Here is a 20328-nt window from a genome sequence, read left to right on the forward strand (position 1 = left end):
GAAGCGTGTCCTATTGTAATGTTAAGCCACTTCCTTCTAATTTTCTGTTATCCGTGTTTATTTTCGAAGCTGGCTTAGTTTGGCGTCATTGAAACGTTGTATGTTCTATTCGAAACCAATCTATGTAACATTGCTCATTCGAAGCTATTCTATAAATTTATGTATTGCAAACTGTATCCCTTTGCCTTAGGATTGATTTAATTTTTAAATAACTTGATATATGTCTTTCATTATACCCAAAGGTTGACTGGTAGATAATGCCTCGCGGCATTAAGTCCGCCTTATGTACCACAATTGTACGTAAAAGATTAAATAAATAAATAAATAAATATATTATTTTTCAAGCAACATGTGAATATTTAATCTACTTATCACTCACATGTATTTAAGCAACATTATCACACAATGTTAGTGTTAACCTTGTCTACGTGACTCCTTGTCAATTTGCTCACAAAAATTATCTTTGTATTTCGCAATCAATGAATATTTACATTACGAGTAGTTATTCCCATAATCTGTTAAAATTTATGTAGTTACGTAGAGGGCTCATGAAAAATAAAATGTAACATCTTTAAAAAATGCTCTTTAATTAAATCGTCTTAGATCACAAAAACAAGATTATCTAATTCTATTATTTATAATGTTAGCTACAGTTTTTACAATTTTTTCTTAAGATATCAAATAATTGCCAATGTGAAAACATAACTACAATGAAAATTCAACTTTGTTTGTAAATGTTTTAAGATTGACAATCATTCAGTTAAGTGGTAGATTTTTATGGATTTAAATATTAGAAACGTGATTTTTTGAAATGTAGATACTTTTATTCTAGATTTATTTCAACTTTACCCTGATACTTAGGATATATTTCTATGCATCATTGGCACAGATTTTTCCTTTATTTTTTCAAACCTGACTATCTGATAAACGTAATTTCACAGAATGATATTTTTCGAAGTAAATAATCTTTGCTTTTAATTTGTTATCCTTTTTTATATGTTAACATAACCTATTAAATAAATACATAAAGAATGGGCAGTTACACATTCAACACATTTTCAACAAAAAACAATAAACTTCATTGCAATTTGTTTCAATAAAAAGTTAACGTAGCAATTCTAAAATAGAACACTTCATTTAAACAGTCAGGATCAACGGGCATCCATAACGATGTCACACATCCGGTACAACACTATTTTCAACATTATCTGTTATTTTTACAAACGCTTCACCTTTTAAAAAGTATAACAATGTTTTTATCGATTTTCCGAATCATTTTGCTGAATCCGAATATCGAACGCTCACTTCACACTTTTCGAACTCCAGTGTCTTTTTTTCTATTCTGTATAAAGTTTCATATTCACAGTCATTTTTATTTACATTTATTTTATACAATTAGTAGATATATGAGGCTGGTGATGCCTATTAGGGTGTGCGAATCGTAACTGCTTGGCCACTGCGCGCTTCCTTGCATCGCTGCGGGAGTCTCCCCTGAGAAAGAAAGAAAAATAAATTGTATTGATTTTTGTAATGATGTTGGCCACAATTATATGTGTGGGACTTTTTGACTCTTTTGTTAGACTATATAATACATGTGTTTATGGCTTATTAAGAATTTTTTTGTATTTGAACTAAATGAACAAATGATGCCGGCTGTAACAGAAGGTTTTTCAACAGATAACGATTAAGAATTTTAATATCCGGCAATATTCAATGGATTTTTGTTAGAGTGAATCAGTAGTATTTACACAAAAGCACACATTTGTTTTTTGACTGAATATAATATGAATATACTAAAACGTAAATTCATATCATTCTATTATCATCTAACGATCTTGACATTCCTATGAATAAGTATTGACAAGTGAACTTATTTCCATACGTTCTTTGATATAGCTTTTGTGTAAATTCAATGTGATTCAAAAGTTTGTTAAAGAAAATGACATAAGCCCTTATACAAAATATCTATGGAAACTATACAAGTCGTAGAGTATTGTGTATAGTCGCCCACACAAGTTAAATAACAACGACTTACGAAATCAACCTTATAACAATGGTGTAAGGGCGTTTTTATTGTTGGTACGTAGCAGGTTGTGCGCTGAAAGTTGTATAATCGAAATGTATGTTCTATTTAAGCGTGCATGCTCGTGTAAGAGATTGTCTTTTGTTTGTTTTACAATAACATTCAAGAATGTCTTGATAGTTCTACTCAAAAGAAAATAAGGACAAAATGGAATAAGCACATAACGTGATGACGTATTAAATATTTTCATGTTGAAGTTATTTATAATAACTGCCTTTGGGCTTCTTTTTATGTCCACTGTAAAGTTATTTTCTCTATTTTTATTTGTTTATATTTCAAACTGCTTCGTTTATGATTAACAGTTTAAGATGGGGAAGACACATAGACACATATATACATATTTGGTACGGACCGTGTCATATGGCAGTGACGGCATGGGATTCCATTATTTATAACTTTAATTTGCTTTATCTAGTAATTATGTAAAAAAGGAATAACATACATAATACTTGGGATATTAAAATACATTTAAGTTTGCACATATTATGAGCTCCGATTACATTTCTTTATTTTCTGATAAAAATAAAGAAGCCGGGTAAGGTACCTATAAAGGTTTTATTAAACCATTTACATTTCACACTACGAACTTATTAATTGTAAGTCGTAATTTAAATAATCTTATAAATAATTCTAGATTGCTTATCGCTAATGACGCAGTGTTGGTTTGTTTATGACGTCTGGTCCACCGAACATAAATTTGAAAATACTAAAATAATTTGTAAAACCAGTTTACAGTTCTTAATTATTTATTGCATTAATACTCATAAAGTTTCTTGACAAATTCGTAGATTTGACTATGTATAAGTACACAATTTAGTAAAAGTTTAAACAAAGTTTAAAAAATCGTTTTAAAAATGGCTGAAAAATATGTTTGTTGTATGAACGTCAATTAAATCTGCAACAGGAATGCATCATCTCAAGAAAAAGATCAACTCTATATCTGAGTTCAAGATAAAGACACCTTTTAGCAGACAGACTGACAGCGAAACCTTCATAAAAGGCTACCATTTCACCCTTTGGGAACCCTTAAAAAAAAACTCAGTCAAACAAGAGCGTCCAGTCAACAACTTGATGTTCAGTTTGAAAATGACACAACAACTGCATTGACATCGGACACTGGACGGTAACAAACTACATATACGAATGTAGGATAGTTGTGGCCCAGTTAGATCGATGCAACGTTGTTGTATGATTGCGTTTAAATTTTCTAGTGGTTTTGTATCAGCCTATCCGACGCCTGCTAACGATACATTCAGAAGGTAAATAATAAACGGCATTATCTTTTAAGTTGGTCAGGAGTTTGGTAGTGTTTTGAATGATTTTGGTTCTGTTAAATTATTTGAATTTTACATTAAAATCTGAAATTTTAACAACGCTATTTAAGTTACACAATAGATGGATCTCAATTGACCATATAGCTATTATAAGATCAAGAAGAATGTGCAATATTTTCGAGAGTTCAGCCAATTTCAAAAAAGGAGGGGTTTTCAATTTTTCTTATTTAAAATATTATTTTAACGCTAAGAAGATAACGCAACCAGTCCTACAAATAAAGCCTTATAACACTGCGTGTACAAAAACACCTTTTGGAATGCGTGAAAGTTGACAGTAAATAAAACATTACATAAACTCGACCACGGTGTTAAAAGTCAAAATATGTGAATATAATTATTTAAATAAACACAATTATCGCGTAGAACGGAAATATTTATTTATTTTATAAGCTACAGTCACGAATACTTACCTAGAAAGGCTTTATACTAACGGTATGACGCAACACCTAACAAAAGCCTCGTGTTTCGTATTACACACCCACACTATTGTGAATATCTTTTAAGGTTGTTGGTAACCTTTAGGTTGATTTGCAAGAACTTATTTTTAGGTTTCTTTTTAGATTGAATGAAAAGTTTGCTCGTTAACAGAATGTTCCAAGAATGTACGGAGAAAGACGATCGTCTTGTGACGAATTTTTCATTCAAATACTTCGCTTTATACTGTGCCTAGATAAGTTTACGGATCGAAAAGGTCTTACTGTTGTTACATGTATACGATAAATATAAAATCATGAGTTTACACATGTCATGCGATCGGTTTATTTCTTAAGGCCAAACGAGTCGTTTTCCAACATTTGTGTATTCCACAATTGTTTGTTCCAAATTTGTCTCTCCCTGTCAATGTGATATTGTGTTCCCTGTAAACGTTTGTGAATACAGGGAAATTCAGTCGTTTAAAAACGAACCGAATACAGTTTAATACAAATCTTTATTAGCCGTTCTCTTTATGTTGCGTTATCGCGAAAATATCATACAAAGTGCACGTAGCGCGATAATAAATAAACTCTGTGTATCACATTTACAAATGGAGCACGTCGTCTGCAAATCGGAATTTATAGAGTGTGTATTCAAATACAAATCGTGTATCGGTTTCCGAAAATACGCACGTTTTGAGAGTACAGTTATTAAGCTAACAGGGTTTAAATAAGCGCGATAATAATTATCTGATACTCTATTAATCTCACTCAACTCTCAATAGCAGTAATAATAGCTCTATCTGACATGATTGCACGGTAAAACAGTACGGTAGTAAAGTAGACCACTTTTTGGAACTAAAGTTTGGCTGGAGTAAGCTAGTTATAACCCTGTAGTTTCACATATATGATGCCTACATAGCTAATTATTCATAAGATTTGTAGTAAGTAATAAAATAAAATAAAAAAGTAGTTAAGAGAAACATTTGAGTTTTTTTTCCTAGCCCACGAAATTGCGTATAATTATTTGTATATTACGTATTAAATTGTAGGCAGACTAAGGGTCGCAAAATATTTTTTCAGTAAATTTATGAGCACATTTCGTTATGTAACAAAATTACGTTTTCAAGTACCAACATAAATGAGAACATAGTCATGTTAATTCTATTTTAACGGCATCATAAAACAATTCCTTTGAGAGCAAAATTTTTCAAGCCCTGTATAAAGCTTTCTCTTGTTTTCACCAGTTTTTACTTTTACTGTTTGAAGCACTACATATGTACATGACACACAGAATTAAAAAAATATGTTATATGAGATACGTGAGTGTGACACTATTGGGAGCTAACGATCAACTTCAGCGTATTCGCTGTCTGACGCTCGTCTTTGTCATCTGTCAATTCTGTCCAAGTAACTTCCATCACCAAAGAGGCTGATTAGGGCCAAACCCTGCCAGCGAGTTTGTCCAAAAGAGTTATCGCGGCTCCGGTACACAAAGTTTAAAAGAAGAAACACGGATGAATTTTAGAGTCTACCATCCCCTGTTATTCTGAAACAATTGCAGTTGTGAAAAAGAGACGGTGCTCTACAAAGTGTTGTACTCTATCTCGCTCTCACTGCAGCAGTACTGTTTTAAGAGGTGATAGTAGTAGGCCCTCTGGATATTAGTAGGTCGCCTGAAACTTGCGTGACATAGTTTAGCGTTTAATATCAGTTACTCGGGCATAAAGTTTCAATATCACAAGTTTCAAGGTTCTAGTCGGTTTAATAACCTTTTAGGTTTCCTTTGTCTTTTGTGTTCCATAAAATTCATAGTATGTAGTATTTTTTGTTGTAAATGTATTGCGTAAAAGAAAACTCAGCTCTTAGGCAGACTAGGAGAAATTGGTATAGAATGATATGTATTTCTCATAATTTTATTTTTTAGGTATGATTTGTAGAAATCGATATTTTACCTTATCGCTGCAAAAGCAGATATTTAAAATAGAATTAAAACAGAAGTGCTTCTATAATTACAGAAATAACTGCTTACATCTCGATTAAACACTGTTCTACTTTCCAAATTATACGATCCATATCTTTATGAAACAGAATCCAAAATTTAAAATCAAATAACTTTAATAAACCAATCCTAATATAATTCATAATCTAACTGTAATTAACAAACAAACACTGAATAACTAAAGCACTCATTTCTCCATCAAAAGCTTGTTAATTATACCGCAAAATACTGTTCAAAACTACGGATAGTTCATACTACGTGACGGTGCCACCGGAAGCAAACGAAACTCCCAGTTTCAATCCCAAGTAAAACTCAACAAATGCACTTCTAGTTGCTAAATAGCGAGAGATTCAACAAAGCACAATAGACGGTTACACGCTAGACTGGGCACGAAACTAGTACCTCAGGTCCGCTTGTAATTTTACAATTATTTTATGCAATTCGAAACTGTTTGATTCAGACTTGGATTTCAAATTGGCTGTTCCGTTGAACGCTTTCTTTTGTTTTAATTTAAATCATCGATGGGAGACTTAGTAGTAATTGAAATTCTTGTGTTTGTGATTGAGAACGAATCTGCTAGTTCTGTGTCTCGGTGTCTCTGTACAAGTGACAAATGTCTGTGAAACCCCGGCGATGTAAAGTGTAAAATCTTAGTGAAGGAGTCTATTAAAAAAAAATGAAACATTTAAAATGTCAAAATATAATTAATCGGGAAATTTAAAATAATAAATAAATAAATGCGGACAACAACACAGACATAGTTCTGAACCTAAAGTAAGTTGCTAAAGCACTTGTGTTATGGAATTCAGATACTACGAAGGTAACACAAACACCCAGACCCGAGACAATGTAGAAATGTGAATTTTTACATTGACCCGACCGGGAATCGAACCCGGGACCTCAGAGCTAGCGACACCTTGAAACCGGTGCGTACGCCACTCGACCACGGAGGTCGTCATTTAAAAGAAGGCAAGGTCCACTATTTACTGCGATACGACGACTTGTTTTGCTTATTGCTTACGAGATTTTGCAGACAGAGAATGAACCCGTATAACTTAAAAATAAATATCATATCCGATGCGAGGTAAATATAACAAGTAGTGTAGATATACATATACATAACAATTTAATATGGTATTGCGACATTATCTAAATGAAAATATGCCGAACACGACTTGATTAAATCCATTGATATTCCAAATATTTGTCATGTAACATTTTTTATGTATAAATGCAGACATGTCTGAGATTGGATCTATTTACATGGCCGGATAGTTTTATTAGAAATATATCAGCTGGGTCTACGGCCTACAGTCAATAAGGCTGTTCTATTATGTGTCGGTCTTACGAGCAATCCCGCTAGTAATATTTCAAGAGGTCAGAACCTAGTACTGTACTGTGTTTTATTTATTGATATATCAAATACAACGAATTCCAGATATATTTTTATTCTGGTGACAAATTTTATAACGAAAACATACACAAAGCAGAATCAAACAGTATTTTTCAAAAAACATAGTCATTAAATTAGTGAATGATTGATGAACTTTGCAAGAGACACGAAATTAATTTGAAAGGGGTTAAACAAGTTGCAAAAGATGTTGATCTGAAGTATGAAGCAGACACTGAATTAAGCGTTATTAATATAAATATGTTAATTACTGGTATTAAGTGTCCAGTTTGGACAAAGAAAGGCGATAATTAAGAGAGAGACAGACAAATAAATTTTTGCATCACCACTTACGCTTCAGAAAAGAACATTATCACTTCAAGTCACATCTTCTATCACATTTACCGTGTTACTTTATGCGTCTTTCAAGATGCAGTATATTCGTTTTAATATGCTCGTACAATAAGAAAGCGAAGGTACAGTAGTTTAGTACGTATTATCCCACGTTGTAACGATATTACTAGCACATAAACGATAGCAGTCAGCGGACTAATGGTGTAATTTGCTAGTGCTACTGGCAAACATTAACCAAGCTATGAATACGATCCCGTATATTTCGACGTAGAACTTTAAGTAAGTATTTTAGAATTTACGGTGCGTCTTCGTCCTACCATTTATGTTTTAATAGGTGCAGCTGAAATAAAACTGGTCAAGTGCAGGTTGGACTCGCGTCACTAGAAGTTTTGAAGATAAAGGCTGAAGACGAGCAAATGGAACCCACAAATTTATTTGTACTTATAACGTTTTTTGAGATAGATACTGTTAGAAGGATGGAGACACGAAGAATAAAGTTTCATGAGTTACAGTTTTGGGATAGGCGGATGGACTGACAGCCACATGAACAAGCAACGGAAACGAAGCAATAAAAACGTTTTAAATATTCTCCACAGTATTTTATAAATCGTTCTCATTTAAATGATCATTTTTATTTCAAGAATCGACTAAATCGACCAAAAATCCTCTCTCTCTAAAAAAACACCTTTAATGAACTTTAAAATCATTTAAGAGCTTTAAAGAGAGGATAACTTTGTGCAAACTTTAACTTCAACAAAATAATTTAAATTCTCTGCTCGTCTATTATCAGTAAACTAAATTTTCAGTTTCATTTAAACAGTAGAAATCAGAACCAACATTACCCTGCTATTCTGAACACCGGGGAGTAAGAACTAATGATGCAATTTATATACCAGTGCAGTACATTAGTTTTACGTCACACTCGTGATGCTTGCACGGTGACCTGAGGTTGTCTACATAACGGGACATACAATTTCGTATACCTGTTAAAGGTATTATTTCTATAGGTAGATAGGGTTTGCAAAATGCATGTAATGATTAATGTATCTAAAGAACTTAATTATTGTATATATAATGCGAAAGTGTGTATGTGTGTGAGTTTGCTTCCTTTTCACGCCCAAACGGTTTTACCAATTTCAACGATTTTGGGCACGGAGGTAGCTGACACCTTGAATTAACGCAGACTAGGCCGACTTTGTTAAAGAAGAGTAACGTTTTAGCAACCAACCGAAACCGCGCGAAACAGCCAGTTAAAGTTAGAAATAGGTTTAAGATAGTCAAACGCAAAATATACATATAATATTCTGCTAACAATATCATCCTGTTATCAATAGACAACTATCAGAACCTTTACTAGCAAAACAGAGCTTTTGCAGTTGGTAGAGAAAGACAGCACATCGCGCATAGCTACGTCTTGTTTCCACAACAGCAATAGTCATAGTAATGAGTTTATAGTAAGTCCGCAACGGTCTTTGTGTAGGACTCGACCCAAATGTATTATCTGTTCCACATAACACAAATTCAGTCATCGCTTTGTGGCTTAAATATGTTGCGATATATTTAAGAATAGCTCGCTGCAAGCTCAACTAAGCTTGCATTTCTCTGTACGAAATGCAGCCGTATATTTTGAATCTTAGAATAAATCTCCCTGTGGTTTTATATGTGTTCTATTCTATATTAGTAGTATTTATTTCAATATACTTGGTTAAAGTCAACTTTATATTTTCACAATTGTGAGTTAAGGGTTTTTGCACTAAAAATCCATGTCTGGTGACAACATCTTTTTATTGCTTTATTTTTTTATTTATTGCTAATAGTATTTAATTAATTATTTAATTACTAAATAATTAAGGCTCTGGATTAAATACTATTTTTGTCTTGACTTATCTTTTAGATTCAGCCTAATTTAGTCTTTATGTGGGTTGACTAAATTGATAAATGAGTCTGTAAAATTTGCATAAACTATTACGAAAGTAGCATTTAGCCTAAAATGTATGTACATTAATTAACAACACGTGCGTGTGTACCCAGATTATATTTTACATTTTAGGTTAAACGACAATATTTTCTAGTATTAATAGTAGTAATAATAATAGTATTTTAGTCAAAACCGTGTCCAAATTCTTTGGAAAGATAACGCTTATAAACGAAAAGTATTCAAGAAAGTATTTTATAAAACTTAAACTTTGGTACAGTAAAAAGAAACGGGTTACTTTAAGAAATACCATTAAATCGAAATAAAATATTTATTTCTGCAGTGTTTATTACGTCTAAATGCAGACGATGAGAATAAAAACTTTATAGTCTGATACTTCAACAAATGTACAAGACACCAGATCTCGTACACATGGCATTTTGTTTTTTTTTTAAAGTAAACACTCAAGTGACATGTAGGCACAATAAATCCGGACTGAGACAAACAAGTTGTGGGCTATACAAATGCTTGTCCTACGCGTCGATCGAACCCGTTACTCGTCGCGCACAGTTAGTTTTGCGTAGTGACCTGTACCACTCGGCTATCCGTGCAGAAAATTCGCTACTTTTATATTCAACCTGCATGTAGAAAATATACTCCGTCGTTGATAAAACCACAGTAACATTTGCAAGAACGTCTGACGACCTCTTTGACGAACTATGAATACTTGGTTTCACTAATTAGATATTTTGCTGGATGTTTTAAAGCAAGGTGCCTCGTAAAATGAAAGGACTGATTTATATTATGCATGCCTCTGATGTGGAATGTTCAGGGAGCTTCAAGTTGTGAATTATAATTATTTTCTGCTAGCTTTTATTATTTCTGTCTAGAAACTTGATTTTTTTTATTTGAAAGACGTTAATTAAATATTTTCGGTATTTTTATTTATTTGTTTTATTATTTTTTTGTTTAGAGAGTCCGATCAGAAAAAAACACGATGATGATTCCAATTGAATGACAAAAATGGTAAGTTTTTATACCAAATGATCCTTGTACGATAACTATGTTATACTCGTTGTTCTTGTATAAATTGCTCCATATTTACGATATTCTAGTATACCATGCAAGTATTATATTTTCGTATGTAAGCAAGAAAATATTAGCTTCAATATTCGCAAAAACTCAAATCCCTTACAGCTAATTAGTTCACGTCAACAGATGGAGCAGACCGTTTTTCTGTTGACATACTTATAGACTAATGTCTAATTAATCAGGCTAACGATGTCAAAGTGCGGGAAATTAAGAAAAAACATGAACAGGAAGGGAAAGACAATATCTCACACGTGACTTTCACAGTCTTTATTAACTTTCACGTTCAGGGATAATCCGAGTTTACATTGGGAAAAATTACGGACAAGCATGGAAAATAAAATCATTCGTTTTTTTTTCGTTCCCTTAAGCACGTGATCTTGTAGTCCAGTTAAAGTGTTTTATGCAGTAGATTACAGTTTTTGCAAATAAAGAAAAATAATATGTTACGTATATCTTTTTTCTATTTCTCTTGAAACCACCTTTTTTCACCGTAATATTTATACGTGTTTCATTACATCTAGCTGAATATTTAACACCTCTTTTTGCTGTTTACAAAATTCTATTTGCAAAAACAGGGTTGATCAAAAAAAGTCTTACAAGTGCGCGTGAGTTCTGCAGGTTTATTTCTACTGATGAGATTTATTTGATTTGATCGAGTAGCGATTGAGTGTCATCAGCTTCTCAGCTGTCGATCTACCGTAGTTCCATAAATTAGCGCTAGGATCAGTTTCATAAGAAGCAACATCGTCGTAATTCCATTAGAAAGAACTGGATTCGGAAGTAATTTAAAATTGTAAACAGCTTTATTCTAGAATTCCAAACTGCAGATGGTTTTAATCAAGCAAAGTCTTTAAATATTAAATAAACCAGTTTCACATAAGGATGATTAAAACCGCACAAATCCAATCCTGGGACGTCTAACGATTGTCTAACTAATTTGAACTACGTACTGAGACGGTAGTTAATTACATAAAGGACAGCTCTGATTTATTGTCTATCTTTCTTTGGAGAGCTAGCATAGTACTTAGTACAGCAAGTTGTATTTTCTCTTTTGTGTTACTTAGTATTGCTACAACATTAAACAGAAACCACTTAGAACAAGTAATGACGTGAGACTGTAAAATTGAACGTTGGGTTTTATAGTCTTTATGTTCAAGCAGTAAAGTTCATTTTCGTGATTCGTTGTGCTGATTTGCTTTTTACAAGAAGAATGAAATAAATTATGCAATAAAAAAAAGAAAATAGAGCTTATCAATGCCAAACATTGTTTTATGCATTATTACAAATATAAGATACTAAAAAGCCAAGCAATGGTCTAAAACTCTATATTTACATGTAATGTCAATATTTTTATGGTGCTTGCGGTACCGAACAACACTATGTAGATTGCAGGAATCAACTCTTAAAAAACATTATTATCTACATATTGAAATACAAGAGACAGTATGATAATTCAATGACGTTATGAAAAGACATCACTGCTACAATTCCTGTAGAACCGTTTTTTTAGTCTCAAATTAAGCACAAACAGTGTCATCAAAACTTTGACTTATACAATGAACATATGAAGCATTTTAGACTTACCAGTAAGTACATGTACCCTTGCTGTAGCTGACTGCGCGTTGTCCGGAGCGCATAAGTATGAGCCCGCGTCTGACGTTCGCGCCGACTGCACTAGCAGCCTACTGCTACTGTGTATACCCTTTTCAGTTACTAAGGATATACCGCCACGCGTCGAGTCGAAGTTTATCGTCTGTTGGACAAATAATATATTTTGAATTGTGGGTGAGGCAAATAGAAAAACTACTAATAATTTTGCCAAATTTAGAAAAAATACACAATTAGAAAGCAACGGTGGCTATTTAAAAAGTTGGAACAGAAATATTTTTACCCGGTGCATTTTTGATGCAGGTATGCTTTTTTATAAAAGGTTTTTGTGCATGAAACATAAAAGAGAAAATTTTCATGATTTATTTCCATGAAACAACAAAATAATGCCACAAACTGGAATGGGCCGAATTTTAGACAAGCTTGTAAAACATTATAATGGCTTTCCTAGATTTACATCTATATAAATGGCACTTTTGAACTAGGTCACTAAAATACTAGCCCTGAAATAAACCATTAGCTAGAACAACTGTCAAATGGCAGATTAATCTGAGCGGGTACCGTTAAACGCGTTAAGACCTATTTGCATATTGCATAATATTTGAATGTTGCATATTTCATACTGCTTTGGCGTTTCCATTTGATTTGATTATAACGAACGTATTATTCGAGTATTTGTATTGTTTTGAGTGGAATCTACTGTATTACAGTGAATTTAATAATTAGTCACTTATATACAGGGAAACCAATTGGCATTATCACTATGGCTTATATTGCTTTTACTTTATCATATGTTTAGTGACTTCAAACATGTTTATTAATTTTTCAACACCTAAACCACGTCCTTTTACAACATGCAGGTATCTTCTTTTGTTTAAAGTTATTATTATTTTCACCGAATAACTAAAGTTTCACACAAACAGTCAAAGCGAAGCGAGACAAGGAGACCAATTTTCTCGGACGATACCGAGATATTTCTAGACCACTGACTTTTCGTATAAAATAAGCAATTTAGATAAAACAAACCAAAATCGTACACCTCTCGAAATAAACAAGAACTGTTCGTGAACTACTTGATACTCGTAAATAATAATAAAACTTTCATTGAGAAAGTTTCTAGGGCTGTCAAGAGTTTTATCAACACAGTCAGTAGAACAATCGTAGTTAATGGTAATTTTGATTTCTCCTGCGATTTCTTGAAGGCAGCCTTTATTACGTCAGTGTAGAGGGACTTTTCTAAGTTCACAAGGGTGTTAGACAATTTGAATCTTTGATAATATTGGTGAGGAAAATGTGTAGATATAAGTTCATTGCTCTGAGTTATATTACTGTGTTCTATTGAAAAGTTAGAAATATATTGGCATAAATGGCAAGCCAGACTCCCTAGGGGTATAATCACGCATATAGTTACGAAGAACAATGTCAGAAAAAATAGATTTTAAGTGCTAAAAGTGTTAAGGTCAGCAAACGCCAGAACATAAACTGATGATCTATTTAGTTGTCATTTAACCAAATAGGAATCCGAGTAGGTTGCTGCAATTCAATCTTAGCAAGTGGTGCTTCATCGACCATTCATATTCCCCATATGCGGAGTACGTTTCTTGATTTAGTGCATCTAATGTTCCACACTAGACATCTTTCAAGAAATTACAGAATTCAGAAGCAGCATCTCCTACTTTAAAAAAAATAAGATTTAGAATCTTTTGCTTGCATAAATGACATGGCAATCCGAATCATAATCACACAAAGATAGGCACTAAGCTGAAAGATCAAATAAAACTGAAATGTAATTTTAATTTCAAGTCTTAAGGTCTGACTTTTCCTAAGAACTTTAAAGAATAATATTATTTTCTGACGCAGTAAAGATTTTAATCAGACCAAGCAACTGTTGGAGTTAAAGTTGAATGATGTTTACATAGAGCTATATTTCTGAACTCTTGTTGTAAAACTTCTGCCAATGTGTAAAAGAGATGCCAACACTCGTTTTAAGTTCTCTATCTAGCTTGAACAATAGCAAGTCCTTGTTTAAGACGTCATGGTACAGGTTTGTTCGTTCAAACTTTACTAATACTTAGACCTGAATTGAAATGTCTCTGATAAAGACGTTTCATTTTAATCTAAAGTTCAAAATTATAGTTATACTTTGTTAAAAGATAAAGTCAAATTAAGAAATGAGTAGGTAAATATATTAATAATTAGATTAAAATAAGGCTTTCTCGCAATAATTTTGCTCGAACATAATTAAAATCACTATACAGAAACACAAGGAGATCCAATTGTGATACCCATCTTCAATAAGGAGATTTCACAGCATTTAGTTCCCGAAAATCTCGAATATACGTAAGGAGCTTAGCATCAAATGAGTGTCTACAACGAAGAAATTCTCGTTTAAAATAATGTCCTGGAGTTCCGTGACTCCGGTAATTGTTTCAACGACTCGCCTGCGTTTCAAGATACGCCAATCTGGAATGCACTCGAGCGAGCTCGGCCCATATAAACTGAAGCGAGTGCACACTAGTTTCGGGATTTTGAGAGTATAAGCCATCTGTCTTTTATAATAGAGTTTACGTATTGCTGAGTTCTTGATGTCACTACGAAAACACACTTTGCGCGACGTGTCACGGGTATGACATGGCATAACACAAACTTTTCACGATGGCTTGGCATTAGTCTGTTGGCCTTTTCACCTGTAACTTGAATGTTTGTGAATCTGTCTGCCATGAAACTTCTTAATGCGGAACATTTGTTAAAGAAATAAAAACAATGTCTAAAATTGGGTATTTCATACGTTATCAAGCATTTGAATTAGTTTGGTCACCTAATTTCAAGCAATTTGCCATAAATTAGAACCACTTCTTTATTATATTCAGTTCAGTTTCATTTCATTCCCATACATAGAAAAGAATATTTAAATAGACATACACTTTTCAAAGTTATCTAAAACATTGAAAATTTTATCATACTCCTCATATTAATTATTAACTATTATCACATATAACTACCTAACTGTTCAGTTCAATATCTCTCTTGGATATGAATTAGATGCAGTCGCTTAAGCTGACGTGTAAGCGATTGCTTTAACATATATTATATTATGCAAAGCCGTTCAAAGCCAACAGTGCAAGGAAAATAACATTACTTAACAACTTGTGAATGTAACGTAAACATAAAATCAACAAATCCTTCAGAAAAACTATAATAATCAAATTTTTTGAAGGTGTTCTGGAAACATTCTATTATGTTGGCAGACCAGTCATGATTAATTGTTTGAAGTTACAATCAAATAATTTTTCGACGGTTTGTCGCGGTTTAATAAATAATAGTAATTATACGTATAAAAGTATTTTTTTTACATGGTTACGTATCATGAACAATCTATAACAGCAAACTAAACATAGTGAAAGTCTAACATACATAATGAAAAAGAAGCATCGACTTCAGTATTTACATACGGCCGCATTGTGTTTGCTTCCTGATTGTGATTTCATGAATAAGACTTGATAATTATGTACAGTCATAATAGGCTGAAAACGATGGTGAACGAAAACCTGATAAAAGATAAAGTGAGTCAAAGCTCAATGTGAATTGATGAACAAAGGCTTAAGAACAGCCTGAAATAAATAATGAAGAAGATATTTGCACAACACTGGGATAAACTAAAAAAATATTTAAAAGAAAAAGACTATAAGCAAAGCGAAGAGACCAGTTTGATCTTTATTTTGTCTGTTATTTCAGGATTAAAAGAAAAGGAAAAGATAGATTTAGCTTGACCTGATTGGAGGATTTGAAAAGCTCTTGAGGTTAAAGTTTCTTACAAATAGAAATAGTTTAAGAATTTTATTTTTGTGGAATCTCACGGTAATGGTCAAGGATTCACGTCTGGGAGACACAATTGACATATTATTATTTGGAAATATATTATTATTATATTATATATTATATTATATTATGCAAATTAAACGCTATTGGGCTGAGTCTTGTATTCTACTACAAGTTATTTTAGTATATTTTTTATACAAAGGTCAACGAGGATATATACAACTATCAATAAATGCCAAGACAAAAACACATTATATTATTATTCTTTTGCGTTTACATGCCTATTACCAAGTGATTATGATTTGCCAAAAACGGTGAAGGAAAACCAGCAAAACAGCACGAGGACATTTTTCAAAGGTGTATTTAAACGAGATGATTAAAAACTCTGGAATTTTTTTCTACATCAAGCATATTATGTATAAAAGAAAAATAATGACACATTATTTTAAACCACGTCAACATACAATGAAACTGATAGCTAGTAATTTTTTTTTTTAAAGTAAGTGATAAAACAAAAGCATAACTAAAGTCGAAGTTACAAAGTTGCTGACAGAACACAAACAACGTCACGAGTAAAATAAAAATGGGAAATACGTTTGCATTTTTTCCATCTTTACCAGTTATATTTTTATTTCTACAAAGAACTATTTCAATTATACTGTCGTAGTTTCCAACTGGACTGAAGACTTAATGCACTTAACTGTCAGCTGTGACGTGAACGTTATGAAAGAATAAAAGCTATTTATACAATATTTTGCTTTCATTCTTTCTGTTTTATGTCGTGGCTTGTATGCAGATTATATATATTAAGTAGAATTTGAGCTCCATATTCTTAGCCTTATTTTTTTCTGCGATTACAATTTCATATCAATGCGATCAGCTTTTTTGATAATGGATTATATTTTAAGAGAATCATTCTTTCAAAATAAAGACGATTTCAATTAAAAACACTTGAAGTAGTAGGATGGCGGTGAAACTATTCGATTTTAATTTTTCATATAAACTTATTTTTCCTTTTCCTAGGACCAAAAAAAATTCACAATGAACCAAATTAATACTTCAAAGTCTACAAGACAATACATGTTTAAATAGATTAAGTTCATAGTTCATACATCAAATCAGATTCAATCTTTCACGTGCACAGACATTCGGTCACACACATTCAAATTACATTCATACAGTTCACTCATCTAAGTATCGTAGGATATGACATGTGTCAGTGTTAAAATAAATGTTCTCAGAGGAAAGACGTATTTTTAATTAAGAGTTTAGTTTTCAAATTTTCACCAAACAAGCCAAGATTATATAGATCTTATCGTCGTGAACATATGGTCCTTCGAGCCGGATTTTATCAAGTCGATTCCAATGACCACGTGCGTCGTCGGCACTGCGAGAACAATAGCATGCCAGAGTGGATTATCTTTGCTAACATCGTGCGAGTAACTAATAAATCATTAGCAAAATAATCATTCAAATCTATATAAATTTGTTTGGATTTTGGAGTTTTAACGTCTTTCTTCGTCTCTCTACACATTTTCACACCATGGAAGTGCTTCTGGCATATCAAATGGAAGTGCTGGAAAACCTGAAGAAGGCAGAAAAAAACTATAAAAAGACACCGAAAGAACGGATTAAAAAACCATATTTGGAAACCAGATTGGACAATTTGGAGCAACTGTGGACAGTGTTTAAAGATGGCCACAAGTCTATTATAGGCAAGGTGACCTTGAAGGACAAACAGCATTCATACTTCACGGAAGATATATATGAAGAGTTCGAGGAATTATATGTATCATACAAAACTTTATTGAAAGAAGCCCTGCAGCCTTATGTCGCGTCAACGAGTGAAACTTCGTCCGTAACACCAAAATTAAGTGCTGAACAAACGGTCAGTGAGTGCGAGGTGAAATTACCGCGTGTGCAGTTACCTACATTTAGTGGTAAATATGTTGAGTGGCAATCGTTTTACGATATGTTTAATTCGCTTGTTCATACCAATAAGAATCTGTCTCCGGTGCAAAAATTACATTATCTTAAAAGTAATTTATCAGGTGAGCCGGAAAGTTTGTTACGTAATTTTTCTATCACTAATGATAATTATGACGAAGCTTGGAAACAGTTACTTAAACGTTATGATAATAAGCGTTATAATTGTAATGCACTTATGAGATTATTGTTTACACAAAAACCGGTTACTAGCGAATCTTCTAGCGCCATTAGACATTTATTGGATACAACTACAACTTGTTTACAATCTTTGCGTAATATGGGTATTAGTACCGAGTCAATTAACGATGCGTTTGTTACTTATTTAGTGGTTTCTAAATTAGATCCTGAATCCGTAAAGCAGTGGGAATATAAGTTAGGTGTACTTAGTGACAACTTACCGTCATGGACACAATTATCTGAGTTTTTGGAATCGAAATTTAGGTCGTTGGAGATGATCGATTCGAACAAGGTACGTACCAATATTAACACAAAGTCGAAGTCTTTTCATGGATCTATTGAAAGTAAAAGGAATATTTCTAACGTAACTACTAAATGTTCTAAGTGTAAAGGTGAACACTATATATATAATTGCAAGGAATTTAGTCAACTTAGTGTAAAGGAAAGGCAAGATTATGTTAAGAACAATAACTTGTGTTTTAATTGTTTCTCTCCATCTCATCCAGTTATTAAATGTCGCAATCCAGCAAGTTGCAAGCGATGTGGCAGGAGGCACCATTCATTATTACATTTTGAAAAGGAAGTGAGCAGTGAATCAAAGACTGAGGATGTTTTTATGCAGAGTGAGTCAGACAAACCCGTGAGTACACCTATTTCAACAAATTTTTCGAGTAGAGGTTTAGAACCGAGTCAAGTTTTGTTAGCTACTGTGTCTGTTTGGGCGTACAATGAGTACGGGTACAAACAACAGTTAAGAGGATTATTAGATCAAGGGTCGCAAGCGTCTTTTGTTAGCGAGTCAGTTGTTCAATTGCTTGGACTTTCCCGTAAACATGTTAGCGGTTCGGTTTCCGGTATAGGTGGCGGTAGCCACACGAATGTCAAGCACATGGTTTCTCTTCGAGTGGTATCACGTCATAACCCTGAGGTTTCAATCCAAGTAAATGCATATGTTTTGCGATCTGTTACGTCATTGCTTCCTTCAACCGAGTTACATTCACCTGATTGGCTACATTTAGATAAAATACCGCTAGCCGATCCAGGTTACGCCACACCTAGTAAAATTGATATTCTTCTTGGAGCAGAAGTATACAGCGAGATTTTATTGGATGGTATTGTGCGTCACCATAAAATATTGGCACAAAACACTACCCTAGGTTGGGTATTATCAGGGAGGGTGTCAAAAAATTCAACTTCTGCTGATAATGGAATAATCACCATGCATTTACACTTAAGTGGAGAAGAACTGCTTAGAAAATTTTGGGAAATGGAAAATGAGCCCAACCTGATACAGAAGAAGATGACAGACACAGAAAAACAATGTGAAGAATTTTATGACAAAACAACAACACGAGATAAAGAAGGAAGATTTATAGTTAAATTACCTTTTGATAAAGAAGATCCAGAGTGTCAATATGGAAAATCAGTAATAATAGCTACAAGAAGATATGAGTATTTAGAAAGGAAATTACAGCAAGATCCTACCCTAAAGGAAACATATAACAATGTTCTACAAGAATATCTTACAATGAATCATATGACACCAATAAAAAAAGAAGACGTAGATAATCCCAAAGCAGTTTATCTCCCTCACCACGCCGTGGTTCGACAAGATAAAGACACCTCAAAAGTGAGAGTAGTTTTCGATGGGTCATGTAAAGGATTAAACAACTTTTCGCTTAATGATAATCTGATGGTGGGTCCCAAGTTACAACAGGATTTGAGACACATTCTAATGCGTTGGAGAAGCCACAGGATATGCATAGTAGCAGATATCGTTAAGATGTTTAGAATGGTGAAAGTCAATTCTGAGGACACAGACTTTCAAAGAATTGTATGGAGACCACAAGCAAACGAGCCGTTACAACATTTCAAATTATTGCGAGTGACCTTTGGTACTGCGTGCGCACCATATTTGGCTGTAAAAACCCTTCAAAGGTTAGCTGATGAAGAACATGCAAGATTTCCTACTGCATCAAGTATTACAAAGAGGGACTTCTATATTGACGATCTCTTGACTGGCTGTGAGACACTACCAGAGGCTGTACACATATATAATGAAATGAACAAGTTGATGAACAGTGGCGGCTTTGAACTGCAAAAGTTTAGTAGCAATAATCAAGACTTATTGACACATATAGGAAAGGACAAT

General features: G+C 33.2%; 1 protein-coding gene across 1 annotated transcript in view; it reads right to left on the reverse strand.

Moving 5' to 3' along the window:
- Nucleotides 1-822: 822 nt before the first annotated feature.
- The window catches only part of LOC113497494 (carcinoembryonic antigen-related cell adhesion molecule 1-like), a 31895-nt gene continuing 12389 nt past the window's right edge, over nucleotides 823-20328 (reverse strand). The window contains exons 5-6 of the mRNA XM_026877061.1: nucleotides 12168-12336; nucleotides 823-1491 (exon numbers count right to left, since the gene is read on the reverse strand). Coding sequence (XP_026732862.1) covers nucleotides 1388-1491; nucleotides 12168-12336 — 273 coding nt within the window. The 3' untranslated portion in view covers nucleotides 823-1387. The remainder of the gene's footprint in view (nucleotides 1492-12167; nucleotides 12337-20328) is intronic.

The sequence above is a fragment of the Trichoplusia ni genome, chromosome 9 (assembly GCF_003590095.1).
Source record: "Trichoplusia ni isolate ovarian cell line Hi5 chromosome 9, tn1, whole genome shotgun sequence".
NCBI classification, from domain to species: domain Eukaryota; kingdom Metazoa; phylum Arthropoda; class Insecta; order Lepidoptera; family Noctuidae; genus Trichoplusia; species Trichoplusia ni.